General features: G+C 45.1%; 1 protein-coding gene across 10 annotated transcripts in view; it reads right to left on the reverse strand.

Annotated features, from left to right (window-relative positions):
• GBF1 (golgi brefeldin A resistant guanine nucleotide exchange factor 1) overlaps positions 1 to 22,448 on the reverse strand; it is a 145,855-nt gene that overhangs the window by 119,355 nt on the left and 4,052 nt on the right. For all 10 annotated transcript variants that reach the window (XM_089677253.1, XM_089677259.1, XM_089677258.1 and 7 more), the window contains exon 4: positions 21,401 to 21,455. In XM_089677253.1, coding sequence (XP_089533379.1) covers positions 21,401 to 21,455 — 55 coding nt within the window. The remainder of the gene's footprint in view (positions 1 to 21,400; positions 21,456 to 22,448) is intronic.

Consider the following 22,448-nt stretch of genomic DNA (forward strand, 5'->3'; position numbering starts at 1 on the left):
TAAGAGAGCGATTCACACCAGACATCCCAAGAATATTGCTACACTGAAACAGTTTTGTGAAGAGGAGTAGTGCAAAATGACTCCAGATCGTTGTGCAGGTCTGATCTGCAACTACAGGAAATGTTTGGTTGAGGTTATTGCTGCCAAAGGAGGGTCAACCAGTTATTAAGTCCAAAGGTTCACATACTTTTTCCTCCCTGCACTGTGAATGTTTACATGTTATGTGCAATTAGACCATGGCAACATCTAATGTTTGTGTAGTATTATGTTCAGCAGACTGTGTTCTTCTATTGTTGTGACTTCGATGACGTTCAGAGCACATTTTATGCCCAATTCATGCAAAACCTCACGTAATCCCAAGGGGTTCACATACTTTTTCTTGCAACTGTGTATATATATATATATATATATATATATATATATATATATATATATATATATACACACATACATACATACATACATACATACATACATACACACACACACACATATATATACATACACACACACACATCACACATACATAGAGCAATAACACAGCAGAGAAGTAACAGAAAGAAGTTTAGGGAGGTAGAATACTTGCAGTCAGCCTTGGTTTAAGCGGATTCAAGGGTCCTGACCAAAACGGTGCCTTTTCTACCAAAGTTGGTTCCTGATGTTAAAAGGGAGATCTCTTCAACTTACTTCTCCAGGCCTGACTGCCTATTTTGTAATCCTCCAGCAGGGGGGTGTCTCTGAAGCCAAGGGTCAATCGCCTCATTTGGGGAGGGGGGGGTTTAGGCGGAGACTCAGGCTAGAACCAAAATTCCTCACAAGTTATACCAGGGTCAATAACCTTCCCTAGGTACATGTAGCATCCTATCCACTGGCAGGATAATATGCAGAACGATATTCTGAACGTCCATACATCACATATGACATATCTGGCTGTGACTGTTAAGGAGATATCGCTTCTGCTCTCGGGTAGACGTAATCTAGGGGTGTAAGGTATCAGGTGACTTGTATTAAAATGACCTCTGAATATATGTCTTGTTTTATGGTATGTATTACCTACAAGAAATTACGAAATTGTATGAAAGTGTTTTCACATGGGATGCAGGTTTTACTGCTATTTCGGAATGCGTTTGAAGTCCAGTGATAGACGAGTTTATAGCTTTACTATCAGCTTCAGAGTTTGTCAGACACACTGGAATCAGCTAATTGGGTTTACAACCATGAAGGATATCCAGCTGTGTCCTGTGCACTCCTGAACCCAGCACTCACGGACCACGTGTCACTCAACAGAGGGAGGGGGGAGCTGATTTGGAGTGAGAAATGATACAAGATGGAGGGTCTTTACCAAAATGGATGTTTGCGTCCATATTTGTACGTACAATTGCTACACCTATAGGTTCTTAGGAGGTGAAACTGGCTCTCTTTGCAGACTACTTATTACTGTATGTCCCCAACCCACATATCTCTTTGCCCTCTATTCTGAAGGAATTTCAAAAATATAGTGTATTTAGTAACTTTAAAGTCAACATTGCCAAGTCCAAGCTCCTGAATGTTTCCTTACCTTCGTCTATGGTGCAGACCATAATGGACAATTTCTCCATCATATTCTGTTCGGGCACTCTTAAATACTTGGGCATACGGATCTCCTCTGATTTGTATCTACGTTACTCTGAGAATTATACACCCCTTCTACAGCGCACATTGCAGGATTTGAAGACCTACAATCAAGGCTCTTATGCCTGGTTCGGCAGGATTGACCTTTTAAAAATGGACATTACCCTGCGTTTCTTCTACTAATTCCAAATTCTTCCTATCACTGTTCCTTGGGTCTTCTTGAAAAAATTACAGACTGTCCTTCACCGGGGGGGGGGGGGGGGGGGGGTCGCAGAAACCGAGGCTTCATTGTCAGGGCAGGAGCTGAGGAACGGACAGGCAGGCCTAACAATGTAACGCACTGGCTGACGACAACCACCACCCACAGACCGAAGTCCCTCAGGGCGCGGAGTCTAAGTCCCAGGCTGCCCTTCACCAGGGCCCCTGATGGTGGGGATGGACTTGACGCAGCCAGGAACCAGGTCGCGGCCCCCGAGACACCTCAGCTGCGGTAATGGCCGCCGCCAATGGCGTGTAGCTGGTGGAAGAGACAAAAGAGTAGTCAGACAAGCCGGGGTCAACAACAACAGGACAGAACAGTACAGGACAGCAGACGAGAATCACAGGTCACGAGCCGGGTTCAGCAACAGAGGGTCAGATCAAAGGAGAATACAAAGAATAGTCAAGACAAGCCGAATCAGATACCAGGAGAGTCACGAGAGTCAGAACAGAGTAACAGCAACACAAAGACACAAGACACAAGTGCAAAGAGCATGTGCGGGCCACAGGCTTATATGTCATCAGCCACACCCCTCTGGAGGATGGACCACAGAAACCTGAAGGCATAAAAGGGCTCCCATCATGCACAGCAGAATCCAAGATGGACACCAGCACATGAAGTAACATAACCACAGGGAAAAGGTAGGACCTTGACAGTACCTCCCCCTCAAGGGCCCCTCCCCCTCCGCGGCTCAACAAAAGGTTTCTGAGGAAAGCGGGTATGAAAAGCGCGGAGGAGGGCAGGAGCATGGACATCCGTGGAAGGAACCCAGGAACGCTCCTCGGGACCATAACCGCGCCAATGAACCAGGAACTGTAATCGGCCGCGCACCAATCGAGAGTCCAGGATCCGGCTCACCTCATACTCCTCATGACCGTCAACCCGGACAGGACGGGGCCGAGGAAGAGAGGTAGTGAAGCGATTGCAGATCAGAGGTTTCAACAGGGAAACATGAAAGATATTGGAGATCCGCATCCCAGACGGAAGGGCAAGTGCATAGGCCACCGGATTCACTTTGCGGAGAATGCGGAAAGGACCGACAAAACGGGGAGCCAGTTTGGGTGTGGGCACCCGAAGATTGAGGTTGCGAGTAGACAACCACACCCGATCGCCGACCTGGTATGAAGGAGCGGGCAACCGTCTGCGATCAGCCTGGAACTTCTGGCGCTGAGCTGAGTCCCTCAAGGCCCTCTGGATCTGCCCCCAAGAAGAACGCAGGGCAGCAAGATGGTTCTCCACAGCCGGAATGTCCTGTGGTGAGAACCTCTCAGGTAATACCGCGGGTTGAAACCCATAGTTGGCCATGAAGGGAGACATCCCGGTGGAGGAGTTGACCGCCGAGTTCCTGGCAAACTCTGCCCACGGCAGGAGATCGGCCCAATCATCCTGATGGTCTGAAATATAACACCGGAGGAATTGTTCTAAGGCCTGATTGGAACGCTCCGCAGCCCCATTGGACTGCGGGTGGTAGGCTGATGAAAAGGAGAGACTAATACCCAACTGGGAGCAGAAGGCACGCCAGAATCTGGACACGAACTGACTCCCGCGGTCTGAGACAATCACCTTAGGTAACCCATGCAGGCGAAAAATCTCCCTGGAAAAGACCGTGGCCAGTTCCTGCGCTGTGGGTAATTTCCTGAGTGGAATGCAATGGCACATCTTGGAAAACCGATCGACGATCATGAGGATGACCGTATGACCCCGAGACACCGGGAGGTCTACAATAAAGTCCATCCCTAGATGTGACCAAGGACGCTCCCCATTGGGAATGGGTTGCAGAAGACCCAAAGGGAGATGCCGTGGAGACTTATTCTGGGCACAGATCGAACATGCCGCTACATAAGAGGCAATGTCGGCACGGAGGGTTGGCCACCAGAATAAGCGAGAGACGACCCAACACAGCTGGTTCTTCCCTGGATGCCCGGCAGTTTTGGCGTTATGGTAGGTACGCAGCAGGCGGGTGCGCAATCCCTCGGGTACGAAACATCTACCCTCCGGCCTCCCGGGAGGAGCATCAGTTTGAGCCGCCAAAATCTGCTCCCCAAGGGGAGAGGTCAGACTGGTGCGAATGGCAGCCAGGATCTGATCTGGAGGTATAAGTGAGATTGGCTCAGAGTCCTCCCTGGACAACTCAGAGTATTGCCGTGATAACGCATCAGCCCTGACATTCTTGGAACCAGGCAAATATGAAACCACATAGTTGAAGCGTGACAAGAACAGAGCCCATCTGGCCTGGCGGGGTGTCAATCTCTTGGCCTCCGAAAGATAAGTCAGGTTCTTGTGATCGGTAAGAATGAGGACCGGAACCGCGGAACCCTCGAGCAGGTGCCTCCATTCCTTGAGAGCCAGAATGATGACCAACAACTCCCGATCTCCAATCTGGTAGTTGCACTCAGCCGAGGAAAGCTTCCTGGAGTAGAACCCGCAGAGAAGTAGGGGTCCATCGGGCGACCGACGCTGAGACAGGAGAGCCCCTACTCCCGTCTCGGAAGCATCAACTTCGAGGACAAAGGGCAACCCAGGATTGGGATGCGAAAGAATCGGAGCCGAAGCAAAGGCAGCTTTCAGAGCCTCGAAAGCTCTGATGGCCTCGGATGGCCACTCGTGAGGGTTACTCCCCTTCTTGGTTAGGTCAGAGAGAGGCTTTGCCAATGTGGAGAAGTTCCTGATGAACTTCCGATAGTAGTTGGCAAAACCCAGAAAGCGCTGAATGGGCCGAAGACCATTGGGACGAGGCCACTGCAGAACTGCCGCAACCTTCTGAGGGTCCATGGAAAATCCCTCCGCGGAAATTATGTAGCCCAAAAAGGCAACCTGGGATCGATGGAACTCGCACTTCTCGAGTTTACAAAAGAGTCCGTTCTCACGCAATCGTTGCAGCACCTGCTTAACATCCTGGACATGGGACTCCATGGAGGTAGAGTAAACCAAGATGTCATCCAGGTAAACCACTACGCATTGCTGCAACAAATCACGAAGGACATCGTTTATGAATTCCTGAAAGACCGCGGGCGCGTTACACAATCCGAAGGGCATCACCAGGTATTCGTAGTGACCAGTTCTGGTGTTAAACGCGGTCTTCCACTCATCCCCCTGTCTGATCCGTACGAGGTTGTACGCCGCCCTAAGGTCGAGTTTGGTAAAGACCGTTGCTCCCTTAAGGCGGTCGAATAACTCAGAAATCAAAGGAATTGGATATGCATTTTTAATGGTAATCCGATTGAGACCCCTATAATCGATGCAGGGCCTCAATTCCCCACCTTTCTTCTTTACGAAAAAAAACCCCGCTCCTGCTGGGGAAGTAGACTTACGAATGTGCCCCCGGGAAAGCGCATCCACCACGTACTCCTCCATGGCCTTATTCTCCGCAACCGAGAGAGGGTACACCCTGCCACGTGGAGGAGTGGCCCCGGGTTGCAGGGATATGGCGCAGTCGTAAGGACGATGCGGTGGTAAGGTACCAGCGCGTACCTTATCGAACACGTCCCGGTATTCCCCATAGTCGGTGGGCAACGCAGAGTCGGAGGAGGCACACAATACCTTAACCGGCCCCCGGATGCACCCGGCCCCACACTGTGGAGACCATGAGAGAATCTCGGCTGTTTGCCAATTGAAGGTTGGATTGTGCCTCTGGAGCCAGGGATACCCCAAAACCACCGAATAGTGTGGGGAAGAAATCACCTGAAAACAGGCCAACTCCCTGTGAACAGCCCCAATGGCTACCTCTATTGGCAGGGTCTCGTGGGTAACCTGCGGCGGCTGCAGGGGCCTGCCATCTATTGCTTCGAGAACCAATGGGGCAGCACGAGCCTGCAGGGGAATGGAGTGCTGCGCAGCAAACGAGCTGTCCAAGAACAACCCACCGGCCCCAGAGTCTACCAACGCCTGGGCCGTCACCGAGCCCCCTGTCCAAGAAAGGACCACGGTGATCAGTGGCTTATCCTTGCGGAACGCCGGGGACGAGGAAACTCCACCCAAGATCTGTCCCCGACCTGATCTCAGGTGCGAGCGTTTCCCGGACGGACCGGACAAGACTGCCGAAAGTGCCCACCGAGGCCACAGTACAGGCAGCGACCCTCCCGACGCCGAGCGGCCCGCTCCCCCTCGGAAAGGCGAGCAAACCCCAGCTGCATGGGTTCCCCACCAGACAAGCTATCCCCAGGAGGCGTGGGAGGAGAGGGAGGAACGGGTGGGACAGAAAACGCAGGTGCCAGTCGATTGGAAGGCCTCCGCAGGCGTTCCTTGAGTGAAGGCCTCTCCCTGAGCCTGGTGTCAATCAGGATCAGGAAAGAGATGAGCTCCTCCAACACCACAGGCAGTTCCTTAGCTGCAATCTCGTCCTTCAATGAGTCAGAAAGACCATGGGAAAACGCAGCCACCAGAGCCTCATTGTTCCAACCGACCTCTGCTGCCAGGGTACGAAACTCTATAGCGTACTCGGCCACGGTCCGTGAACCCTGATGCATGGTCATGAGCAGCTTGGCCGCCGAGGCGGAACGAGCCGGTACGTCGAATACCCTACGGAAGGCATCGACAAAACCAGAAAAATCTTGAATCACCGGGTCGTTCCTCTCCCATAAGGGATTTGCCCAGGCCAAGGCCTTGTCTGAGAGTAGTGAGATGAGGAACCCCACCTTTGACCTCTCAGACGGAAAGGCGTGGGGTATTAATTCAAAATAAATACCCACCTGGTTGAGGAACCCACGACACTGACTCGGCTCACCCCCAAAGCGCTGTGGAAGAGGGGCTGAACCGGTCATACCTCTGGACACCGCGGGTGCCGCATCAGCCGCGGCGGTAGGCACAGCAAGCGGAACAGCAGCGGAAGCGACCACCGGAGCGACAACCGGCCTAATAACACCAGGAGTAAGGTGCGCGGTGCGTGCAAGCAGAGTTTGCAACGCCTGAGCGAACTGATCCAACAGGTGATCCTGTTGATCGAGTCTGGCGACTAGCATTGGGAGCGAAGGCGTGCCTGCACCGTCAGGGTTCATGGCACTTGTGTAATGTCAGGGCAGGAGCTGAGGAACGGACAGGCAGGCCTAACAATGTAACGCACTGGCTGACGACAACCACCACCCACAGACCGAAGTCCCTCAGGGCGCGGAGTCTAAGTCCCAGGCTGCCCTTCACCAGGGCCCCTGATGGTGGGGATGGACTTGACGCAGCCAGGAACCAGGTCGCGGCCCCCGAGACACCTCAGCTGCGGTAATGGCCGCCGCCAATGGCGTGTAGCTGGTGGAAGAGACAAAAGAGTAGTCAGACAAGCCGGGGTCAACAACAACAGGACAGAACAGTACAGGACAGCAGACGAGAATCACAGGTCACGAGCCGGGTTCAGCAACAGAGGGTCAGATCAAAGGAGAATACAAAGAATAGTCAAGACAAGCCGAATCAGATACCAGGAGAGTCACGAGAGTCAGAACAGAGTAACAGCAACACAAAGACACAAGACACAAGTGCAAAGAGCATGTGCGGGCCACAGGCTTATATGTCATCAGCCACACCCCTCTGGAGGATGGACCACAGAAACCTGAAGGCATAAAAGGGCTCCCATCATGCACAGCAGAATCCAAGATGGACACCAGCACATGAAGTAACATAACCACAGGGAAAAGGTAGGACCTTGACATTCATATGACAATTTTGACTTCCCATTAAGCAGAAGGGAGGCGTGGGGGCACCCGATCTCTGTCTTTACCATGCAGCAGCTGTTCTTACTAGGCTGGTAAACTGGTTTCACAATTCCTCCACCAAACAATGGGTGGTCATGGAACGGGCTCTTACTCCCTGTGACCACCTTGTTCTCCTTTGGATGGCTCCTGCCTCGAGAGGCTTGCCCTCTACTTTGGCTCGCATTACACCTCATTTACTTTGCATATGGAATGGCGTGCTATCTGTGCTTAGTCTTTCATCTTTAGTGGGTCCACTCACCCCTCTGTTCGGTACCCCCCAGTTTTATCCGGCCATCGTCAGACCCACCTTTCTCATATGGAACAAACAGGCCCACAGACGTTTGGTACAAATACTACACGAGGGTCGTCTTCCCTCTTTTAGACCCTCCACTAAACTGGATCAAGCATCCTTACCCAATGGCTGGAGAATAGCCAGCTTTGTTCCTACTTTCATTCGCTTCCAGATTGCGCATCCTTAGCCAGAGATTTGGATTCATTTGAATCTGTTTTTGCAAGACTCTCCGCTTCCAAGGCTGTTGTCCAAAATACTTCTCTCCCAGGTCCATCCAGACCTTCCGGAATACATGACCAAATGGGTTACTGACCTTGATATTCCACTGTCCGATGAAGATTGGGAGAAATCTTTTGTTCTTACTCGTTTATCCTTGACTAGCAAATCCCAGGAGACTAACTTCAAACTGTTCTCAAGGTGGTACTGATGCCCAACAACCCTTCATAGGATGTATCCTAGCCTCTGACCAGTGCTGACGTTGCCTAACGGACACCAGTTCCCTTTTGCATGTTTGCTGGGAGCGCCCTCCCATACACACCTTCTGAGATTTAGTTCTATGCATTTATACTGCTGTTATGGACTCAACTGTCCCTAATAGGTCCCAGGTGGTTGCGCTCTCGGTTCTTACTGGTTCATATAGGTGTATTAAACAGGGCATCTTATGCCACAGCTTGACGGCCAGCAGGCTGGTTATACATCGTCATTGGCAAATGACCCATGTGCCGACTCTCCTGGAGCGGGTGGAAGAGATGGATCACATTGAACGCATGGAGTCTATCTTGGCACGAAAACTAAGCACACACTCAAGCGCTGTCCTCATACTTTGCTCCCCTGGAACATGTACAGAGAATCTTTGGGATCTCCTTTCTGGGTAATGGCTGGTTAGCTATGACAGCAATTGTTTCTTCTAGTGGATTTCCCAGTTTATGGCGCCCTCCTTGAGCTGTACTTTTTCTTCTCTTTCCTTCTTTCTTCTATTACTACAAAAATGTTATTTTATTTTTTAATTTTTATTTTATTTTTTTTGGACTATGATAGGGCTCAGGAGTGGCCTGTTATTACCGACCGTCCACTTTATTCTTGCTGGTACTGTGATAACCTTATAAAGGTGCCTTTTTTACGCACTGTATATTCCTCTTTAAAGCCTGGTTCTTATTACCATTATTATTATCCTTCAAGATATACCAATGTTGCTGCCATTGCATTATATGTTCGTGCCTTTATTCCAGGGTTTTTTGGGGGTTTTTTTGTGCCGCCTCAACTGGCCCCTATATTGTATACCCCTAGCTAGCTGTATTTTGTTTGTCCCACATTTTGTTTTCCGTATGTATCCCCCTTCCTTTTCTATATTTTCTTTTTATGGCCTATTTTATAAAGACACGGTTTCGGTTTTTGTATGTTGTTTAAACATTTTAATAAATTTAGATTGAACACAGACTATCCATATGCTGCTCCTTTCAATTGGTGCTGAGAAGGCCTTCAATAGGATAAATTGGAACTTTCTGACGGAAACTCTTAGACATATTGGTCTGGGCCAGCTGATCATGCATTGGATCCAAGCCATCTATTCCCAACCTTCCACTCGAGTGAAGGTTAATGGCCACCTCTCCTCCTTCGGGATTACCAATGGGACTAGGCAGGGCTGTCCCCTCTCCCATCTGATCTTCATTCTGGCTCTTTAGCCCTTTTTACGCAAGGTCAGACACAACCCAGGAATCACTGGCCTTAATCTTGACTCTTCACTGCCTCCAAAGGTTGTAGCCTACACGGATGACTTGCTATTTTTCCTATCCAATCCTCTGCTCTATCTAATCTGTTAAGGGAGCTGAAGACATACAGGACCTTATTTTTCTGCATCAACAGAAATCAGAGGCTCTCATTGTTTTTCCATGCCAGCATCTTCGACTGCCCTTCTTAAGACTGGCTTCCCCTTTAAAATGGACCTCCTCTCACATTAAATATTTGGGCATTTATCCTCCCGGGAGACTGGAGATCTCTTTAAGCTGAACTCCCCACCACTTCTAAAGTCAATCAAAAAAGATCTCACGGCGTGGCAGAACAGTTTGCTCTCCTGGTTTGGCCATTGCAGCATCGTTAAAATGAACATCATGCCATTCCTGCTTTATCCCCTACAGGCCCTTCCGATCCGCATTCCGGGCTCTTTACTCCACGGGACTAAATGGGTTTTTATTAACTTCCTCTAGGCACAGACCCCCCCCCCCCCCCCGACTTACTCAGGCGAAACTAGGACTGCCGAAATTGTTGGAAGGAATGGCTCTGCAGGATGTGAACCTCTACCATAGGGCCTGTCATCTGCCTAGGGTGCTGGATTAGTGCCGACGTGGCTCTTAAACAGAGGTTGCGAGAGTCGCTGGACTACTGCCCTGATACCGTACAGATGTACCTGCCTCGGTACTCACCCAAAAACTTGACAAGTCTGATCTGAAGTGTTTCAAACTTCCTTCTTATCCCCAGCCCCTTCCCCACTTACTCCTATAGTCGGAAAACCTGTCTTCAGCCCTGGCCTGCATGAGATTTCAAACCATGAAAACTAGTGGCCCTTTTTCAGGCCCAAAACCATCTCGACCAGACGTTGGGTTCCAAGACAGCAAATTAAGGAGGATCTCATGTATTCGAGACGCCCTTTCTGGCAGAAGCTTCAGTTGGTGCACTTCCTTGCCTCTCCAACCCCCAGCCAAAGCCTTTAGCGGTTGCCTGACTCCATTATAACTATTGGGAATGGATGGTTCCCCATTGCTCCATGTAGTCTCTCAGACTTACTGTCTGCTTGTGTCCCCACCCTCAGCACATAGGTTACCATACATTTCCAAAAGGGAACAAGACCTAGGGTTGAGCCTTACAGACAATCAGGTGCAGAGGATTATTATTATTATACAGGATTTATATAGCGCCAACAGTCTGCGCAGTGCTTTACAAAATGAAGGTAGACATAACAGTTACAATACAATTTGGTAGAAGAGGAAACAGAGGGCTCTGCTCGTTAGAGCTTACAATCTAGGAATTCTCCTCTTCACTTACAAAACCTCCATCAGCTCCAAATACCAACAATCTGCTTTCAAACTGTTAACAGGCTAGTATTTCATGCCTGTTAGGATCCATAAGATGTTTCCCTCAATGTTCCAACATCTGCTGGCACTGTGGAGAGAAGACTGGCTCTCTTCTTTACATCTTTTGGTCCTGTCGTTCCCTAGATATCTACTGGTTGGAAGCATGCCATATTAATCAAATCTGCTGATCATTTGATACTGTGGGACCCTGCGTTTTTTCTCCTGCATCACCATATCTCCGGGAAGACCTACAAGTGCTCCAGTCTACCATTATTGCTCACTGCTGCAATAAGCTACATCCCACATTTCTGGAATTGGACATAGGCCCCGTCGATATCAGTCTGCTTAAGGAAGGTTACTGAAATCAATGAGCTGAAAGACTTGGCGTCCACAGCTAGGGGCCTTCAAGAAAAATTCCACAAAAAAGTGGATCAACTGGCACAAATGTATTTACTCGGAGGAGTACGCAATCTTAATGGTCTAAAATGCCTTGGTGTTGATGGAAACGCTATCCCTTTCTGCCCCCTTTCCCTCTTCAGTTACCAGTGGAACAGAGAACATCTAATTTCTTAGTACTCATGCACATAAATACAGGTGTGTGGCTGAACAGCATAATATACACCTATGTTTACAGTGCCCATGAAGCCCAGGTGAGGCGTGTTTCTGACTATATTGCGGCACTACGAAATGTGATTTGCTGCTGTAATCTTGTGCAAATAGCAGTGCTAGCGATTACAGGCACATTTGCACATAATCATGAGCAGTGGTGTTTACAGAAGATTACTGGAGCACAGCACATTAACAGTGATATGGGAAGAAATACAAATTGGTGCTCCTGGGTGCTGCAAATACAAGCATATTTTACACTGTATGGCCATACTCATGTATTTGCATTTGTGTGATTGAGCTCTGAGGCGCACAATACAAAATCTTTACCTGCATAAATAGGATTCTCTGCTGATAGCAGTCTGGGAGTAAAATCCACATTGCCTTAGACTCTGGTCTCATTTACAAAAATGGTTGAGTGGCAGTAAAGTAGTAAAAATAGATAGTTGAGCCACAGTTTTAGCAGTCCCTCCCCAACCACCAAGCCACGAGTTAACATGTCCAGTGGCCCTGTGAGTACACATGGCAAAATGCCTTCCAATCGGGACCCAGTCAAGCAAATGGGAGTTGCACGGCAACCACAAGTGAAACACTTGGCTTGTGGTGCAGCACGATATCCCCATTTAACCGTTTCAATACCGTGCAATTTTACACCTTCCTGCCCAGGCCATTTTTCAGGTTTCAGCGCTCTCACACTTTGAATGACAATTGCGCGGTCATCACAACACTGTACCCAAACTAAAATTTTATCATTTTCTTCACACAACTAGAGCTTTTTTTTGATGGTATTTAATCACCACTGGGGTTTTTATTTTTTGCTAAATTAACAAAAAAAGACCAAAAATTTTGAAAAAAAAACACATTTTTCTTTGTTTGTTATAAAAGTTTACAAATAAATAATTGTTCTTCATAAATTTAGGCCGAGATGTATTCTGCTACATGTCTTTGGTGAAAATAACCCAAATTAGGATGTATTTTTTAGTTTTTAGGAAAGTTATAGAGTTCACAAACTATGGTATAGATCTGAAAATTGATCAATCCTGAAGTACTGACGGCCAATCTAATTTCTTGAGGTCCAAGAATGTCAGAATAGTACAGATATCCCCAAATGACCCCTTTTTGCAGAGTAGACAGTCCAACGTACTTCATAAGAGGCATGGCGAGTTATTTGAAGTTGTATTTTTTGGTCATAATTTTTCGGAAACTGAAAAAATGAAAAAAATTATTTTCACTATTTTTTTTTTTACATACTGTCACCAGTGCAGTACAGCGTCATCATATAACTGGCATGGCGGTGAACAGGGACACTGACTGGTGACAGTATGAAAAAAATATATATACATATTTTTTTAAAAATTTTTTTATTATATTTATTGTTTTATTACATTTTTTTTTATTTTTTTTAAGATTTTTTTTCATATTTTACTATGACCAAAATAGTACAATGTTACCATAGTAACATTGTACTACTTTGGGGAAGTGATCAGTATTTTTGTTTTTTTTGTTTTTTACACAATTTGCTTATAGCAAAGAATTACTTTGCTATAAGCAAGCATTTACCTGAATGAAATCGATTCATTCAGCTTTTTTTTTTTTTTTTTGTGCTTAGCTGTGATTTGGTCACAGCTAATCACATGACATGTGCATGTGATTAGCTGTGACCATTCACAGCTAGGCACTAGTATACAATGGATGGCATCATGAATGAAGCCATCCATTGTATACAACTGTCATGTGACCTGCTGTGATTGGTCACAGCAGATCACATGGTACCAGCAACGGGAGCCGGTACTCGGATCTGTCATCGGCCGTGTCCGAGGTGCACGGCCGATGACAGATCGCACTGCTGCGCTGCTCTGCACTAGTGCAAACGGCGCATGTGCGGGAGCACACCAAATGGCGTGCACCCGGAATGCAGATACACATCTGAAGCTGCCAAACGGCCATTGGCCGGGCGGCTAATGGTTAAAATCCCACTTTCAGGCAAAAAAAGAAAAAAAAAAGAAAGCAATATTGACTTACCTGTAAATTCCATATCTTGGAGTACAGATACAGGATGACTATTTCTAGACCCTGAGTTATAGGCTTGTGCTTTTAGGTGATTGGACACATGAAGTTATCTGGAAAAGCTTTTGAAGACATGCCCCCTGGGCACCTCCCCATAACTCTACCCCACTCCATGATTTGTAGCAAGAAATGCAGAATAACAAAGGAATTAAAGGTAGGAAGCCCTGTGTCCTGTACTGAAAGATATGGAATTTACAGATAGGTTAATATTCCTCATCTTAAATCATACAGTACAAGACACAAGCCAAGTATTCATAGACCCTGCGATGTCCCCAAGCAATGAATGAGAACAACAACAACTAGACAAACAAAATGTACCAACAGGCTTAACAACAAGGGTCAACAGATCCAGTTTCAGCATGCTGCTGCAAGAACCTTGCAACTGAAAGCTGCACCTGCAAAAGACTGGACATCCACCTTGTACAACTTTGAAAAGGTATGAACAGAGGACCAGGTGGAAGTCTTACATATCTGGGCCACAGAGGCTTTGTGCCAGAATACCCAGAAATACCTGCTGACCTGTTGGAGTTGGCATGTAAAAGCTCAGGAAGAGTTTTGTCCTTTACTGTAGTTTGTAAGCTACTTAGTAATTAGTTATTTTATCTACTGAGCGCGGTGGGGCATAATGTCTCTTGCAAGATCAGAGGATAGAACAAAAAAGGGGGGGGCAACACTGACAGAAGCGGTTTCTTTGGAGGTAGACTCTTATAGCTCAGACTACATGCAAGCAATAAGGAGCAATTTCTTTGAGTTCTTTGGAGCAGGACACAAAGATAGAAGAACCAGGTCTTCATTGAAGTGGAAGGCTGATATCGCCTTAAGAAAAGATAGTTTTGGGCATAAGACTACCTTTGCATTTGTAAAGAGTAAGGAATAGCTCTTTACAAGAGAGCCTCAGGCTCAGACACAAGTCTGAGACGTGTGGGAAACCGAAAAGGCCACTTTGCAGGAGAGGTCATCAAATGGAATATTCCTTCTGGGTTCAAAGGGTGGTTTCTGCAGAGAAGAGAGAACCAAGCTGAGGTCCCCAAAAAGTAGGGTGCTGTAAGGGGGGCCTGAGCCAAAATAAAATTTTGACAAGGGACAGTGTGAACATAGGTTTTTGATAAAGAACAGACAAGCCTGGAACCTGTCCTTTCAGAGTTCTTAGGGCCAAATTCTGGTCAGATCCTGATTGTAGGAAGGATAGAATGTGAGGCACAGAATAATCTCTGGGACTGAAGTGTCTGTGGACATACCAGGCAAAGAAGAATTTCCAGGTACAATAACATGTCTTTCTGGAAGTGGCTTTTCTTGCTTTTAGCAAAGTAGGAATAACAGATTCCAAGACCCCTTGGTGTCTTAAAAAAAAAAAACAGGGTCTTAAAAAAAAAACAAAAACCTGGGCTTCAACAGTCATGCTATTAAAGTTAGTGGCTGAGAAGCAGAATGGAATAGAGAGCCCTCAGACAACTTCTCCTAGTAGTCAGGGCATGTCTGTTTACCAGGTTCTTCCAGGCCAGTTTGGTGTAATAAGAATCACCAGCTTTTTCTCTTGCTTTATTCTGAGTAGACTAGGTAGAATTCACACTGGAGAGAAGGCATAGATGTGCCTCATCTAACCAGGTAATTTTCAAGGCGTCCGATGCCAGTGGCAGAAGATCCTTGGTCCTGGCGATAAACTGAGGTAGCTTGTTGTTGAATCTGGAGGCTAGGATATCCACATCCAGGGTCCCCTAACTCTGATATATAAAGGTTTAATATGTTAGGTGAAAGGCGCATTCCCCTTCGTCAAGATGTTTATGGCTGGGCAATCCACCTTCCAGTTGCCCACTTTTGGGACAACAGATTGCTGGACAAAGTCTCTATCCATGAGATGATCTGGCTCGTTTCCTTCAGGGCTGCATGACTCCTGGTGCCCCTTGGTGGTAGGTATGGGCCACAGCTGTAGCATTGTCTGAAAGAGTGTCCTTGTAGAGGAAGGGATCCAGTGTTGTAGAGCCATCCTTTGTGCTCTGAGCTCCAGGATGTGGATAGGAAGCTTGGCTTCCACCAACGATCATGTTTCCTCAACCAGGAGAACTAGAACATTCCTCCCCAATTTGAATGACTAGCGTCAGTTGATATCACTTTCCAGTTATAACAAAGAAAGAAACTTGTCAAGGCTGGGCTGGAGATCCACCAAGGTAGTGAATTCCATGCCTGGCTAAACAGGAGCATGGGTAGTTCGAGAAAAAGTGCAAGCTTGTTCCAGGTCAACAAGATGTTGTGCCAGAGAGGTCTCAAATGAAATCAAGCGACTGCAACTGTCTCGAAAGAGACTACCAAGAGGCTTAGAACCTTCATGGAGAATCTCACCAAGGGGTGTCAATTTGACCGTAAAGCAGTATTAAACTTAAAAGAAAATATTGCAGATTGCCGATTGATAGATGTGATGGATACATTAGTTTAATTTTTAGGTTTTTTTTCTATTTTATCTGATTATCTAGTCAGTAAACAGAAAAGCTCTCTTGCAGTTACAGGAATGAGACCATTTAACACTCGTAAGAGTGCTTAAAATGACCACCTTTTTTATGTAAAACCTTCATCCCTAAGGAAAAAAATGGTTTGCTGTAACTGCTCTTAAAGGTTTAGCTAGATTTCAACTTTAATTTGTTACTGTAGTTAAATCTGCTAGCACATCTAACACTCCATTACCCCCAGACTGACAATGCAGGTGTCCAAAGGTGCCCCCTGTGCTCATTCATCCAGAGTGGTGTCTGTAAAAATACAAAAAGTGTGTTATTGGCCACATCACCAGGAGAAAACAGAAGGGGAAAAAAGCTGAAAAAAGGAAACTAATACAGCCACTGCATCTATTGATTGGTAAGCTGTAATACATTACATTTTTGTTTGGGTTTAATACCTTTAATTCCCAAGTGTGAGCTCAGAGAGAGCATTTTCTGCTTTAGAAGGAAAAGTTTTGCATGAGATGTGTTCAGAATCAGACCCAAATAATCCAGGTAAAGAAATTGCCGGAGAGCAAATTTCTGGAAGTTGGTAACTCAACCGCAAGTTGGGAGCATCTGAATTTTCTGTGGACATTTTCAGATGGCTGAAAGGAAGATAAGTACTTCAGGAGGTCATTTTGGACATTTGTGAATATTCTGGGAGCAGAGGATAGACCAAAAGGTAGTGCAACAAAATGGAAGGGATTGTCTCCTACTGCACAGCGCAAAAAGAATAAATGGAAACATGCAGATAGGCATGTTGGATACCTACAGATGCTAGGTATTCCCCTGGTTTCAAAAAAGGCAATAACTGATCTTGTGGATTCCTTTTTGAAATTTGAAGGCATGTGTTGAGGGATTTTAGGTCAAGAATAGGACAGGTTGGGTTTTGGTACTGTGAACAGGTTTGAATAGAATCCTTTGAACCTGTCTTGTGGGGATACTGGCACAACTACCCCCTTGGGCAAGAGGTGGTTCAGAGCATTCTGCACACCTGACTGTCCTTGGGCAAATTTTAGTTGATTTGGGGAAGGAAATGGTGGAAGAGGGTACAGTTTGGAACTCTATTTTAAGCCACCAATTGAACTCACAGATCTAGGACCCAGAGAGAACTGTAATAGACCCCCACCCTTCATTCTTAGGAGTGAGGGCACCCCTTCATTGAGAAGAGGGCTTAAGGGAAGACTTGCTATACTATGTGGGTCACGTCTTAAAGTGGTTGTACTGCTCCCCCTACAGCTCCTTCCTTATACTCACCTGAGTGTCCTCGCAGTCCAGCGGTGTGCATGGTAACCTCAGCTGTCCCAGTCTCTCTTTCCTCATTGGCGGAGACACAGCAGCAAGAGCCATTTGCTCCCAATGTTGTCAATCACAGCCAGTGAACCAGCCAATGAGAAGAGAGTGGGAGGCGGGGCCAAGCCATGGCTCTATGTATTTTATGGATGCAAAAGCAGGCCTCTGGAGCAAGCACACACCAGTGCCCCCATAGCAAGCAGTTTGCTATTAGGGGCATTGGTCAAGGGGGAGGAACCAGGAGCACCTGGCCAATGGCACCCACTGCTATCAATCTGCCCTGCAAGGAGGGAGATAATGGATAGAGCCGCTGCTCTCAAGCATAGCAATGGATTGAGATTGGGCTCAAGAATAGGGGGGGGGGGGTCCTGTTACACAGTTTTTTTTTTACTTAATGCATAGATTGCATTATGGCAATTTAAAAAAAGAAAAAAAAAAAAAGAAAAAAAACGCAACACCTTTAGGCTTTAGGTTCACTTTAAGCTTTCAAGCACTCCTTGTTGCTGTATTGGCGTCAGCTGCAGGATCTGCGCTCTTCGAGTGTCTTTCCTTAAACCTTTACCTCACTAGTGCCTTTTTCAAGCTGCAGAGCACAGATGGGATAATTAAATAGATCCCTGTTGGTTGTTTATGAATAGTCAGCCTGTATCCTGTACTGTACGATTAAGATTATATTCAGCATCAACGTGGCAGTGTTTGATACGTGGCACAAATCATTATTCATGAGGTGGACAGGGGGTTTATGCAATCTTCAGCCCTAATGTTACATGTTGGGGAATATATACAGTCCATACTGTAAATATGTACTTGTATAGACGATTTCTCCAGAATCTTAGAATTTTGCTTGCCCTGCTGATTTTGTTTCTGCTTTTCTCTTTTTTTTTTTTTTTATTAGTTTTTTCATTTGTCTAGTTCATAAACATTATCTGAAGAGAGATAGCTTTGCCTTTGTGCAAAACACGATGGTACTGTCTCAATATTCAACTCAAAAGCTACTTTGTGTTGTCTCCAGTTAGTTTTGTTCTGGAGCTGGTGGTGGTTAAATAATATTTCATCTTCTCTTTTTAACAATGGAACAGAGAACATAATTTATATTGTACATATATTTTCTGTCTGTGCCCCCTGTAGGGAGATTCACCCCTTCCTATATGTCCTGTTTACCGCTGTCATCGAAAGTAAAAGATAATCACAAATTTTGGTTTGACATCACTACAGTAAGAGGGGGACATTTTCCAATGGGGACACTGGTTCTGGTGATCCTAGTGACACCCTAGGATTCCAGCACTTTGGAGGTATTTTCATTCACTTCCTATTTTGGCTATGGGGCAGGAAGTGAGCGGAAATCACCCCTATGGGACACAGAAGGCAAAAAAAAAAAAGGTTCGAGCTCCATGTTATGATTTATATTGTGTGTACAATGATAAAAAATAATTAAAATGTGCATGGTGAACTTATCTACACTTTTTAAGATCCTTTAAACAGCCTCTGTTGCACCTGCAATAATTTTTGCAATGGACAAAGAAAACAATTTTTGAAGTTACTGTGGAATGCTTATGGCTTGTTCCTGCCACGTGTGCACCACACATTTATGATGTTAACAGAAAAAAATAAAAAAATTGAATGCGTCACATTAACACCATACATGTGTGGTAGTGTGCAGCAAATGCAGACCAAGGGACGTGTTTTTTTTTTTTTTTTTTAAAGGCTTATTATTCTACATTACCAAAGCAAAGTGGGGCATTTTTTTTACCACAATTTGGGCATATGTTCTGAGCAGAGATGAAGTCTGGGCAGATGGGTTATTATTTGCTATGAGCTGAGCTTTGCAAGTGCAGGTGCTGTTTTTGGCAGCAGAGAGCAGTAAACATTGACCCAGACACAGGCTGTGGAAACACAGTTTTCTTCTCAATGGCATACCTACCCAAGGTAAGCTTCTGACTTTAAGGTGAGAAATCATTGTTTATTTTTTAAATCCAACTCTTCCTTACTTAATCTCTAAGGCATAACAGCTTTCCCTACAATGACGTTAAAAAACAAAATAATGAGAAATTAAATTTGATGGTTGAACCTACTATATAAGAACCTGATATCCTAACTCAAAGTTCATACTGAGCATCTGAGAGCTAAGGTTTCCTTGCCAACAGGGCTGCAATGCACATTACATGGAAAGTGAGAAGCAAGCTTGCCTCCTGCATTGCAAAGCAATCTATTCATTTAACCTGCACTATTCTATTGATGAAGATGAAGTAAAAACCACAAACCCATAAATAAAGCACTGGGTTAGGTTTATTACCATCTAAACTAGAAAACATTTAAGGCTTATTTACACTTGCAATGGGGGAGTGAGGGGTGATTGAGGCTGAGCTGCGTTTTTACCCCCCTCAACCACTCCACATTTTGCTGCTGAGGCAGTAATCAGGGGTGTACGCATATGTCATGGCCACAATGCTTTGCTTCGCAGCAGGATTTTTACCCTCTGTCATGCTCGACAGGGGGTACCACCCATGACCCAAAACTGAATAGGGTCAGGCTGCAACCATCCCGCAACTGTGCACAGCATGGCCCAAGTGGAAGATCAAAATGACATGAAAAGCCTTGTTTGCAACTGTATACCAGTATAAATAAATACATGTATAAATCAATATACTATGCGGTTTCAGATGATTAAAAAAAAAAAAAAAAATCAAAGCCTATAGCAACATTCACATCTTTGCAGTGCATTACTTTGGGCTCCATAGAGCATTAAAAACGCACCAAAAAACTGTGCACATATATATTTATTTTTTCTTGAAAGGCAGTGCACCATAATATACAGTACTATTCTACTGTGTGTTGTGGTGCGCCAAAACATGTTAGCAAGGTGAGTTGAGCTGCCACTAAAGTTAAACTCCTGGAATTCAGCCGCTTTGTACAATATGCTGAATTGCTAGGAGTTAAGACCAATAAGGTGCCCGCCCACTCATGGACTTGGCTCTATAATTTCCGACTTGTATTTTTACTGAGAACTGGGAACATAGCTATCTCTACATTTCCGGCACTCTAACGCTGGACCTTCTGGTCTCAGCTACTGCAGAGTCGTATGCAGCCGCTGTGCTTGCTCCTCCCTTCCACCTGCTCAATAAAAGGGTGCTTTTTTATTATGTATACTCATTCACAATAAAAAATAAATAAAAAAGGGCTTCTGTCAATGAACAGTGGAGAGGAGGGGTGGGCAGAGCTCAGAGTAGCATTTCTCCTGTCAGGGTCCGGGAGTGCAGCAAAAAAAACTCCCAGAGCACCATAAAATGGTCAGATATAAATAAAAGATAAGTCCACTAGGTGGTATGCAGCTTGTTGGACTTAACTCACAGTATGCCACCACACTTTACAAAGTGGCTGAATTTTTGGAGTTCAACTTTAAAAAATAATAGCACTGCAGCACCACAATGTGCACCATACTAATGTGCATTCTCACAGTCCATAGATGTGAACGGAGCCTTAAACACACACTTCCACAATTGATCTTAACAACATTTTGATTTTCAAGCATTTCTTCACAACATTATTCCCTACAGTAGGCAAAACAAAAGAAGACTGAGTTATCGATTGCTGGAATCTGCAGTACTGACATTGCACAATCAGCCTAGCCACATGCAGAATAGGCAATGGGGTCTAATAGAACATGAAAATGTGGAAACAAAGTGAATATGTTATATACAGCAATTAATCAGTAACAGCTGTCTTTTTTTCAAACTGCAACATCTGACTGATCTTTTGGTGGCTGCAAGAGTTCCTATCTGCCATAGCTGAAAGATCAAGACAGAATAAGTATGCTGCAACTATAATTGTTAATAGTACTACATGTACACAATCAGCACCAAAAAAACAAAGTTGGTAATGAAACCAGAAAGTGGTAAAAAGAAACGAATTGCAAAGTATTTACAATATGAAACCAAGAGGAAACAGGAAGAGAGAGAACAAATAGATCAAGATAAAGACAAACAAAAAAATACAACACCAAATTACAAAAAACACAAACATCATGCAACCTTAGAAAGAAGAAAATGGAAATTTTAGAATACCTTTTTCATGTTGGTCCCAACATAGCTTTTTGCTTCCTCTTTAAATTGTGGCAATCTGCAATAAAAGTTCATGAGATAATACAAACAATCTATATATAAATGTAAAAAAATTAATTACACACGGAATTCATATAAGTATATGCAAAATGTTTTCAAACAACTTTTAAGCAGGTTTTGTACATTTTTCCAGTTGAATCCAATTAAAAAAATGTGAATTTTGGGTAAAGGTAGTGTGAATCTTGTGTGAAAACATTTATAAACAGACCCCTTATAGTTCTTTTCAGTGCTTCAATCACTGCTAATTAAAAACCCATCTAAAAGGGGGAAGAGAGAAATATCAGATTCTAGCGGTGTCAGCCTGGCATTTTGCAGGAGTGAGAACACCACTTAAATTATGAGTTGGAGCTTGTGGTCGTGACACCCAGAGATAATTGAGTTTTGAAGGTCAGTGTTTTGCAGTTGCAATTTAGAATTTTCACCTGCCTGATTTGTAATGACATATAATTAAAGGAAAACATGATTTCCTGAATGTCAGATCTAATTTATTTAGTTCCCCAGTTCCTATTAAAACAAAAGGAACTGTTAGTACTTTACAATCATTGGCACAACATATATGGAGAACCTTTTGTATGCTGGGCCAGGAGGACAAATTGAATAGTAGTAAAAGTGTAGCAAGAGGAAGGTAGCCATTTTTTGTGTCCAATCAGTACTATGTTTATCAAAAGATGCTAGTGACATCACTATGGCATGTCACAGTTCTATACTGATGTCAGTAAGGATGCAGTCAACAACTGGCTGCCATCCATTATGCATAGGTGGAAAAACAGAGACAGAGGCTAACACTTGCCATACACACATAGAAAAATTTAACAAATTTCTCCATCCATGATACATAGCAATGATGGATGAATTTTCAGCTGCCACCCACAAAAGGGAATTTTAGCTGGTTCCTGATCAGTGTATGACCAGCTTTAGTGTGTTTGTATTATGTAGTTAACTGTAGTGAATGGGGTTGAAAGCAAACACTACACAAATCGGGCCCATAAAT

The sequence above is a fragment of the Staurois parvus genome, unplaced genomic scaffold, assembly GCF_062004578.1.
Source record: "Staurois parvus isolate SC_StPar_1 unplaced genomic scaffold, SC_StPar_1.0 ptg000182l, whole genome shotgun sequence".
NCBI lineage: Eukaryota > Metazoa > Chordata > Amphibia > Anura > Ranidae > Staurois > Staurois parvus.